The 11,530-nt window shown below is 36.4% G+C and overlaps 2 protein-coding genes across 2 annotated transcripts in view; one reads left to right on the top strand and one right to left on the bottom strand.

Moving 5' to 3' along the window:
- LOC111869869 (poly [ADP-ribose] polymerase tankyrase) overlaps window positions 1-5,506 on the bottom strand; it is a gene marked incomplete at its 3' end in the record, with an annotated part of 13,000 nt that extends 7,494 nt beyond the window's left edge. Inside the window, exons 1-3 of the mRNA XM_033753581.1 lie at window positions 5,344-5,506; window positions 3,482-3,706; window positions 356-659 (exon numbers count right to left, since the gene is read on the bottom strand). Of these exons, the coding sequence (XP_033609472.1) occupies window positions 356-659; window positions 3,482-3,706; window positions 5,344-5,413 (599 nt within the window). The remainder of the gene's footprint in view (window positions 1-355; window positions 660-3,481; window positions 3,707-5,343) is intronic.
- Window positions 5,507-5,567: 61 nt separating this feature from the next.
- Window positions 5,568-7,331, top strand: LOC111869876 (nucleosomal histone kinase 1). Its single transcript, XM_023861719.2, has one exon. The coding sequence runs from the start codon at window positions 5,568-5,570 to the stop codon at window positions 7,329-7,331; it is 1,764 nt and encodes a 587-aa protein (XP_023717487.2).
- Window positions 7,332-11,530: the final 4,199 nt, after the last annotated feature.

The following is an 11,530-nucleotide window of genomic DNA, read 5'->3' on the forward strand; positions in this document are numbered from 1 at the left end:
CCAGTACCTATTGGCCAGGAGGTTGGGTGGACCCCAGAACTGGTCTGGATGACATGGAGAAGAGAAAATTCTTGACCCTACTGGGACTTGAACTCCAAACCCTCGGTCGTCCAGCCCATAGCCAGTGGCTATACCGATTATGCTACCACAGCTCCTACTATCCCTTATGTAGCTCTTGGAAACACAGACAAATATGAACCTTAAATTCAGATATTGTTTAGTTCTGACAATTTGTAAAACCAATCAGTAGTATTACAATTATGCATATAATGTATAACATCAACATTAAAGATACAGCCAATGCATTCCAAATTGATCTTGGTAAAAAATATTCTATAGGAATCAAAATCCTCACCCCTTGTCTTTTGCATGGACATCTGCCCCATGCTGCAGCAATAACTGTACCACTCGATTACGGTTGTATCCTGCTGCAAGATGCAGAGGAGTTGAGCGACGGCCATCACTAGCATGACAGTTGACATTCAGCGGGTTCAGCACGGTAAGCAAGCGATCCTCAGCTCCAGATCTAGCTGCTTCAAGCAGTTCTTCTTTCCGATGATCTCCAGTGAGCACAGGCCTTGTTGCAGCGTCTGCCAGTTCCAATGCAGTTTTACCTTCAGTGTTGCGAACATTGGCATCTGCTCCATGTTGTAAGAGGGCTACATTTTGAAAAATATGGCATTATTCTGCTTGACATATACTGTCCTACAACACTTGTATGTGGTTCGAGTTTTCATAAAACCAGAAAACACTGCCTGTAAGATCATGTACTTCATATTCATGTTGAAATCATGTCAAACTCATGTGCAAATTATGCAACAACCATGACTTCTGAAATCCATTTTAATGCATACACTCAGTATAGTAGCGTACAGAAGAGGCAAGCAGATACACAGTTATAAGACACAGTGGTTTCAACTGTGAAGCTGGGGGGAAAGGAGACTTTAAATCTCCCAGCACCACGAGGTTGGCTGGCGGATTTAGCCAAGTTCACTGTCAAGGAACATAGATTTTAAATCTTCTGGTACTACAGGGCTGGTGGTTACATTTTAATCAGGCGTAATAATATTAGTACCCAGAAGTGCAACACTAGATCAGCTAGATCACATAAATGCACATCACTGCAATATTGCAAGACATCACCAGTAAAGATAAAAGTACAGTAACTAAATTTACCTGTTACAGTTAACACATCTGAAATTACTATTATTTTATTTACAGCACTAATTTAATAAATTTGTTTGAAGAGAGCTTCTGAATGTTTAGTTATGTTCAGTCGCTACTGCAGTATCATTTCAGATTACAAATATTAAAAATTTCTACCTAAAAATTCAGCAAACATCTTTCCTACTATGTTAGAATTTCTGAATGCACACAGATGAGCATAAACTCCTTATAAGGAATAATAAGCTGAATACTGTTTATAATCAGCTATAACATGCACCTGAATGTCCTGTACTGACTTCAGTCTGACACTGGGCTGTAAACAACATTGGCTGGTAACAGAATCAACAGTGCCCTCTCCTGCTCATATTATTCCCAGCTGGTGACTGCCTCATACCTAACTTGTGGCTCCAATTGTCTGCTTCCAAAACCAAAGTCAAAGTTACTTTACAACTGGTGGTTTACTGCCAATCAGTTCATCTTGGCATCAACCACCTTGAGACCCAACACCAGAGATTTTTTCAACTGAACCCTTGCAGTAATAGTCCTTATGTAACATCCTCTCTGATGAGAAGATGGGTCTGTCTCTTATAAATATGTGTGGCTTTTCATCAGGCGTATATTTTGCACATATAACACGTTATTAAAAACTCTTCCTTTTGCACTACATTCAAGTCTTCCATCAGTACAGTCGCTGCAGAGCAGACTGTGCCTATCGTACATATCTTATGCTACAACAGTAGCTTAGTCACTTGAACGGTCATAAGCTTGCCCACCACCAAGTTTAAGCCTGTCACATTTTCCATGTCTGGCTTCACCTTTTCCTATACAGCGAACATGTTCATTCTCATGATTTTGTATGGCTTCTCCTTGTTGCCTGCACAATTCTGTTATGTAATCATATACATACAGAAGGCTGAAAGCTGTATGCAAATCACAGACCAGTGAGCACCTTGGAAAATTTCCAATGGTGCGCAGTGTCTAGTTCCAAGTCATGGCTAACTTGTTATATAACCACGGCATGGACCAAAGAGAAAACACAACACCACACTGCCTAGCAATGGCACAACAGTTTCTCTACTGTGGTCTCACATGTTTGTTGCCATGGAAAAATGACGTGATTTTTCCACTGCCTAGCAGCAGATGGCTTCACTTCTCAAGCTATATTGTCATAACGTCACAATGTGTTTCTTGAACTGTAACTTTCCAAACTGCCTAGGAAATTTATTTATTTATGTTTTATTATCCTTCATCAATCCATTCACGTACATAAACATTGGATATAGAAATTATCAGAATATTACACTGATATAAGATTATCTTAGCATAAGATAAAAAGCAATTAAAATATATAAAAGAAACGAATGAATGCAAACTAAAATACAAAGTTATAATTACTGGGATAGCCCCCCAAAGATCAAATTTATTATTCCTATCAAGATACTCTTCAACAGAATAAAAAGAGTTTTCTATAAGAACCTTTCCCAATTTATGTTTAAATTTATTAATGTCATGTCAAACTTGCTTGACATTGACGGGTAGAGCGTTAAATAATGTAATACTAGAATAATACCAGAATTTGAGGATTTTTAGTTAGTTTCCTTTCAATGTTCAACGTAAATTCATCCTTAGTATTAGATCGTTTATTAGTTAAGGATCTGATAACATTCCAGGCTGTTTTCATTTTATATGATGAATGAGATATTAATTTATTATAATGCAATTTATATGCTAACTGAATAGTGCTGGTTAAAATTTTGCAATATTATTTTTTATAAGTCTTCTAAGAGAGTGTTATTAGATGTCTTACTTAGCAATTCTAGGTCTTTGATTTGTTTCATTTTGGTCCGTCACACTAACAGTTACAATTATAAAAGACAAGTCCGTCCAATGTGACTATTTCAGTTATCTCACTTGATGATTCACTAGCCTTACATGTTTTGATCCATTTGGATCATCTTCAGAGGCACCAAACACTTTTTTTTTAAACCACTATCACAACAGTTGTCAATCAAATACACATGTAATGTCCAAGTACACAATGTTCCATCTATCAGTCACAGCAGCCTTTTCTGGTTATAGAAATATTTAAAGTTTTCCAGTTGAAAAGTAACAAACACACATAAAAAACTTAAAAAAGATTTAACTGAAAAGATATAACAATGTCATGAAAGAGTGGATGCAGATGACAAAGAAAGGAGTTGACTTACTGTTACTGCAATATGTGTATTAATTTAGTACATAATCTTATAAACATATTACACTAGAAAATACACATTAAGTTTCTTAATTAAGTGTGCAGCAAGACATAACATACCTATACAGACATCAATTTTGCCCTTGATGGCTGCTTCATGCAAGGGCGTGTAGTTCCAGTTGTCACGAGTGTTTGGATTAGCACCTGCTTCAAGCAACAACCTTACAACATCGGCATGCCCAAATGAGCAAGCATTATGAAGCGGGTGAAGTCCTCCATCATCACGAGCTTGAACTGATGCTCCAGTAGACAGAAGAAATTCTACAACATCTCGACGTCCATAGCCTAACATCCATTGAAGAATTAAATTCCTGACTGCTTAACTACTAACAAAAAGAAAGCAAATGACTGTAACAGTACTTACTTACTTATAATCTATGCTATGACTGAACATGGCATAAGCTAAAATCTACTACTTCACACTAATGCATTATGGTGGGTTCGTTTTCCAGTTGTGTTGCAAAGAGAGACACTGAGATGTAAATACAACTATAGAAAGTAACTGTTATTAATACATTTAAATTCAATACCACTCGAAAAACAAAGAAACACTGCGGTATAAAAAATTTTAAGTTCCTCTTTCAATCGCATTCATACTTACACACAATAATGAATACGTATACAAAGTCATTTTCGTGTAACCAAATAAGTATTTTTTTAAATCTGTATCAGTTTAGTGCTTTAAATGGTTAAATTGCGTCATCCACAACATACAGAAGTGATATAATAAAATATTTAGTTCAAAATGAATGCACCATCTCGAAACGTTTACTTATTGTAGTGTACCTGATGGAAATATTGACAATGAGAAAAACGACAACACTCACCAGCTGCAAAGTGTAAAGGAGTTGATTTCCTCCCTGCTGTATCTCTTGCATTTACAGTCTGAGGCGATATTAGCTTTTTAACTCTAGAAATATCTCCAGTTTTACACGCTTCAAAAAGCTCTCTTAATGGATCATTTGCTGTAGGAATCGGTTCTATCGATGCAGCTAAAACAGACCTACGATTCGCCATTTTAATATTGTTGAACTCTCCTAAACAACGAGACCATAATGAAAACTTCGAGACGTTCGAGACCAAGGTTGCGTTTAAATGTATCTGCGTACGGTGTTTTCTAGTTTTCTAGTTACACAAGTTGTTCCAATTTGTAACGTGGAGGATTAATTTAGTTCAGCTGTAATGCGTTCATATATATATATACACACACACACACACACACACACACATGCATCGAACATGTACCTACTTTATTAAATGTGAAGATTACGATTACGTAATTCTGGAACGATGCTGCGTAGTTTTACCAATCTAAACGGCGTCACAAATTTTCCTACATCCAAGTCAAAAAATAAAGTTCTATTAAATGCTAACGTTGAAACGTTCTGTTACATTCTATCGCAAAAGCCCAACTTCGGCTTCTTAACATGTTTGTTATAACCTTCATGGTCGAACTATATTTTGCGCGCATGAATATCTGAACTTTTAATAATGCATAATATTATAAATATTGAGAGATCATTACGTAATTATTACGTGAAGCGACAGTTGTCTGGAGTTGTCGGTGGAATACGGTTTTGTGTACAAGTTATTCGTGCAAGAGTCGGAAGTCACGTTTTCTGCAAAATCGGCCCTGTTGCTGTATACGTGTAACAGTATACTGTTAGAAGCGGCGTTTACCATTTGTCCAACTCGAACAGACCACAGGCTTCATAACGAGGTCGCCATTCTTTAGGTGCTCACAGTGCCGAAAGCCGCTAAGAGTTACGACCAGCCAAGGACGTAGTGCTTCGCACAGGCAATTTTGAAGGTTTCACATAAACTAGGAATACCAGTAATGCCTCACCGAATTATGGAACGTGCTACTGGAGCAGAAATGGAACAACCTAAGAAGAGAGTAGCCGCAAATGGTAATATATTACCTGATCCTATTTCTGAGGGAGAGGTATTGATTGATCTTGCCAGAAACCAATGGAAACTTGGTAGATCCATAGGTATTGGAGGCTTTGGTGAAGTTTATCTCGCATCCAGCAATGCTTACGAACCTGTGGGTTCAGATGCAGACCATGTAGTAAAAGTAGAGCCACATAAAAATGGACCTCTGTTTGTGGAAATTAACTGTTACCTAAGAGTGGCAAAATCAGATATGATTAATGATTGGAAGAAGGGAAGGAACTTGAAACATGTAGGATTATCCCACTACATAGGATCTGGCTCACATGTCTACAGAGGCCAAAAATATCGCTTTCTAGTGCTGGAAAGATATGGCCTGGATCTTGACAAACTGTTAACACAGAATGGGAGATTCCCAGTTAAGACTGTATGTTACCTTGGTATACAAATTCTGGACGCATTAGAATACATCCATAGTCGTGGGTACGTCCATGCAGACATAAAAGCCCCCAATTTGCTGTTGGGGTATCATAAGGGCACAGAAAATTATGTTTATCTACTAGATTTTGGTATAGCCAGCCGTTATTTGGATCAAAATGGTGTTCATAAGGAATATGTCTATGACCAGCGAAAAGCGCATGCTGGAACCTTAAACTATGTCAGCAGAGATGCACATATAGGTGCATTCTCTCGTCGTGGAGACCTAGAAACCCTTGGCTACAACATGATTCAGTGGCTGTGTGGAGTGTTGCCATGGGGAGACAAAGAAGATCCAGAGTACATCCATTCTCAAAAGAACAGCTTCATGTCCAACATTGCTCTACTCATGCGCCAGTGCTTCACTAATTCACAACCACCAACTGTGTTGAGCCAGTTCCTTAAGTATGTAGCCAGTCTTAACTTTGAAACAAAGCCAAGCTATGCTTACTGTAGAAATCTGCTGAAGCAGGGTGTTGAAGATTCTGGTTATGTGGATGATGGAATGCTTGTGTTTGGAGATAGTCCACTTACAAGAATTATTGAGAACAGTAATCAAGGAAATAAATGCAGAGCGACAGAGGATCCTGAAAATGGCCAATATTCACCAGTGGTGCTAATAAAACGTCCCTCAAGTGATGTGATCCAGAAACTCACAGTATCTTTAGTAGAAGTGTCAGAACTAACAAAACATAGGCAACAGACAGTTGGCACATCATGCAGCAACCGCATAGGACATAAACGCAAAGCGACAGAGAATCCTGAAAAGACAGCAGAACTGGAGCATATGAAAGTAGTTTGCAATACTCTGCAGCAACTTTATGCAAGTAATAGAAGGATTAAAAAATCTTCAGTGCTCCAAACATATAAGTCGTTTACTTGGGAGAAAATCATATTGGGCAATCCTAAAAAGCAGGAAAAAAAACATGCAACACTGAACTGTAACCTGCCTTCTATTAGCCTAGACAAGTATGAACCAGTGGTGCCAAAGCAACGTCTGTCAAATGATGTGATCCAGAGATTCACTGCATCTTTACCAGAACTGTCAGAACTAACAAAACCTAGGCAACAGACAGTTGACACATCATCATTCACAAACTTCATAGGACGTAAACGCAGAGCAATGGACAATCCTGAAAATACAGCAGCACTGAAGCGTAAGAAAATAGATAACAGTACTCTGCAGCAACCTTGTGCAACTAATAGGATTCAAAATTCGCCTTCTTTAGTATTCAAACTATTCAAATGGTTTAATGGGAAGAATATTGTTTCTGGCAATTCTAAAAAGCAGGTAAAAAAACATGCAACACTGAACTGTAACCTGCCTTCTACTATCCAAACCAAGTATGAACCAGTGGTGCTAATAGAACATTTGCCAAATGAGATGATTCAGGAATTCACAGCATCTTTACCAGAAGTGTCAGAACGAACAAAACACTGGCACCAAACAGCTGACACGTCAGTATTCAGCAACCCCACACCAGCCATGTTGAAGATTTTGCTAAAAAGGAGGCAGAAGGAAACAACACCAACTCATTAATTCATTAATTCTTTTATAAATCATGTACTATTTAATAATTTAATAGATTCCTGATGTGTTGTGATATATTATTGAATATCCTAATCCCTGAATAGTATACACTCTTCTGCACTTTAACTAATTTATTAATTAGTTTCATTGCTTAGCAACCACTGTTTACTCGTTGTTGCTAAGCAATGAAGCTCGCGTTGTCACGCTTGAATGTGGGCAGTTCCCACATGTCAAAGCCTTGTCTGCTGCTAATTTTGTGTATAGCAGATTTAAATGTAAATATATCTAAATTCTTAACTACAAAAATTGATACAGAAAATATATAATGAGAATATGAGGGCAGAATATTTAATTGCCTGAACAATGGATGACAAGAGTCCTTATTTCTTGCCTTCAAAATAATTCTCACCATTCATTCATTCTTTTATTAATCCTGTAATATTTAATATAATTTAACAGATTCCTGATGTGTTGTGGTAGATTACTGAATATCCTAATCCATGAATAGTATACACTCTTCTGCACTTTAACTAATTTATTAATTGGAAAATATATAAGTCAAAGCCTTGTCTGGTGTTAATGTTGTGTATACCAGATTTAAATGTAAGTATATCTAATTTCTTAACTACAAAAATTGATACAGAAAATATAAAATGAGAATATAAGGCAGAATATTTAATTGCCTGAACGATGGATGACGAGTCCTTATTTCTTGCCTTCAAAATAATTCTCACCATTCATTCATTCTTTTATATAGGACAAGTATTTCAGCTAATATACATTATTAAATTACAACAATCTTAATACTAAAAAATTATGTAAGATATACTACATTATATACTATATATTTCTGCTTATATAAATAACCAATATTCGAGAATTCATCATTCAAATAGTCCTCCATTGAGTAATAGCACCTCTGAATAAGTAACTTCTTCAATTCCCTTGTGAACTGATTTTTGTTTTCTATTTCTTTTATGTTAGGCAATTTGCTGTAAAAGATACAGCCAGTTACTGAAGGATTACTATTATAAAGTTCTAAGTTGTGCCCATATATATGACAGTTTTTATTATTTCTTGTGTTACATGTTTGTATTTGTTCATTCACTGTGCAGTTACACTTTTTTTTTTTGCACGTAGGATTATTTCTTGTATATATAGCGAGTATACTGTTAGTATCTTTAGATTTCTAAAGCTATCCCTGCATGATTCCACATGTTTTAGCCCTGCAATGTATCTTACTGCCCTTTTTTTGTAGTACAAAAATTATTCTAGTGAGGGTCTTAGCACTAGGTCCCCATACTGTTCTTCCATAAAATAGATGAGGATAGATCAAACCGTAATACAACATTCTTTCATTTAAATTGAGTATTTTTGATAGCTGTAGTGTGATCAATACATCCAGTTAAACCAAACTCCATCTGTAGTCATTTATACATATGACAATATTATAAATACTATGTGGTTAAGAAGTCTGAAACAGTCTTTCAGTATTGTATCACTTATATATCTTGAAACATCAGCTTCTTGAGACAGTACACTACATGATATTTATAAAAAGAAAATGCAAGTGGTAAATGGTTGTACGAGGGTAAGTCAATAAGTAAGTTACAAATGGATATAGAACTTAAATAAGAGTACTGATTTGAAAAATGCTTTTATTTCTCAGCATAATCTCCCTGTACATTGAGGCACTTGTCCCATTGTTTCACAAGCCCCTAAAACCAGCAGCATAAAATTCTTTGGGCTGCTGTCGGAACCAGGCAGTGACTTTCCTTTCTACAGCTTCGTCGTCGAGAAAATGTTCAGCCGAAAGATAGTTTAAGAGGGCCGAACAAATGGAAGTCGCTTGGAGCAAGGTCGGGGCTATACNGTGGTAAGCAGTATGCCTTCATGATCCCAGTCACCACCTGGTTCCGACAGCAGCCCAAAGAATTTTATGCTGCTGGTGTTCAGGGGCTTGTGAAACGATGGGACAAGTGCCTCAATGTACAGGGAGATTATGTTGAGAAATAAAAACATTTTTTAAATAAGTACTCTTATTTGTTTAAGTTCTATAACCATTTGTAATTAACTTATTGACTTACCTAAGTACATGTCACTGTCTATTGGTGTTTGCAATAAAATGTGACAGTGTGCCTCAGGAAATGGATAAAATGAGAATAAAGGTCTAGCTTCAGACTGTATTTTTCATTATTCATACAACTGCATTTTTAAATCTCATTGAGATTTAATAAGACAAATTAAGACCTCCCAAATGTGTAATCTTTAGACACATATATTTATGCCAGTCATAATATCAAATATACAGAGTGATTTATGTCTTCACCTCAGAAGCTTATAATACTTGATATTCTCATTCAGAAACATCATAAATATAGGTCTGATTCTTAATGGATGTTTGAATTTCAGAATTGATTTTGATGTACGTCATGGTAATTTCATGTTGGCAGAAATACACTGTAGCATGTAAACATTATGACTCTATCCATCGTCTGGTATATACAAGACAAAAAAACCACATTTCGGAGACTGGATCTGTCTCCATCCTCGGGTGGCTGGGGCAAGATAGACCTAGTCAGTTGGGCCCATTACAAAGAAACCTTACAGTTCTGCCCAAAAATGTTCTAATTTTTGCACAACAACTTACTTACATCCAAACCATTTTTTTATTTAAAATATCTATTGCTCCATGACTGTTAAAAACTGGACGTATGCTTATATGACATTTCTGACTGTAAATGACCTGAGGCATAAGCTCCTGAAGATAAGCTATTAAGTAGTGAATCACCCTGTGTATGTCACAGTTTGACTGTTTCACTTTACTGAATACACTTGCAATGAAGGTCTCTGTTTTGTACAAGTAACGTCCGTAACAGGCGTAATACTGGAAAGGATGATGATGATGGCACATTTACCTGCTCACTTACTTTGCTGAGAAATACTGGGCACAGCTGCTGTCTTAACTCATAATTTTCTGTCCCCATTATTCACATTTTCAAACTACTGAACCAAAGCAAAGGGAAATATGCACATAGTAGTTCATGCATATTCATATTAGAGCAGGGTGGAACAGTAACATGGCTGACTTGCACTCAGAAGGTGCACAATGAATCTTGTCAAGACCACCAGCCGTTCTGATTCGTTCTTCATGAATATTCTTAGCTGCTACAAGCAAAAGTTGATACAGTATCGAGAAACAGGCTACAATTACTCCCCTCCATACACATTTCAATTAAGCATCCATTCATCTTCATACCTTATTTAATGTTATGTAACTTCTGCTGGTGTAGTAGTAGTATTGGTGACAGAATCAAAGACTTTATGTAAGTTATGAACAATGAGGATGAATCAGTTTTATTGCTGTGACAACTTTACATACCGATAGTAGACCATAATTGTTTCCTCTGGTGCATTACCGATTATAATTAGATAATTATCTAACACACAACGGAGCTTCTCTTTTAATGTATGACTAGATTCCTTAAAGCATATTATGGAATGTCATCATGAAAAGTTTCGTAACAAAACTAATATGAATGAACACATGCCTATACAAACTAAGAATGTTTCTACATATGATTATCACAAGTTTCTGCTCTGATCTGCAGAAAGAGAACTTGATAATTTTAAACAGTGTAGGGTTTAAGAAACAGGCATTTCTCCACCCTGTAAGAAATTTATCATATAATTGTATTAAAGAGACTTATACAGACAGATCACCCAAATAAGAACTACTCCATTACTCAACAGTAACAGATACAGTTAAACTAATTTAGGCCTCCCAACTACACAAGCTGAAGAGTACACCTAATAAACATTAAACATTACTCATAGGGTTCAGTTTAATCTGGTCTTTTACCTTCAATATATAAAATGGCACAAACATCTTACAAAATAAGAAAAGTACTATATTTTAGGATGTGATGCTGTGTAGTCTGATAGAAGTTTACTGAAGCTTTTGAGGAAAATAGTACCTCCACCTTAAATCTAACATCTTAAAAAGTACTTTTTAAAAGGATGAGACTTTACCTGCTCAACAGCTGGAGAAGCTTTTGGGGGATACAAGATTCCTGAGCTTTGCTGTAATCCCTTCCAAGAAATATGGAACATTTTTATTTCATTTTACATACTCTCAAGAATGTGACAATTTCATCAGATGAATAAAAATGCTGGTTTGCTGGCTGCTTGCCAATTTTCAAAGAACT

The sequence above is a fragment of the Cryptotermes secundus genome, unplaced genomic scaffold (assembly GCF_002891405.2).
Source record: "Cryptotermes secundus unplaced genomic scaffold, Csec_1.0 scaffold439, whole genome shotgun sequence".
NCBI lineage: Eukaryota > Metazoa > Arthropoda > Insecta > Blattodea > Kalotermitidae > Cryptotermes > Cryptotermes secundus.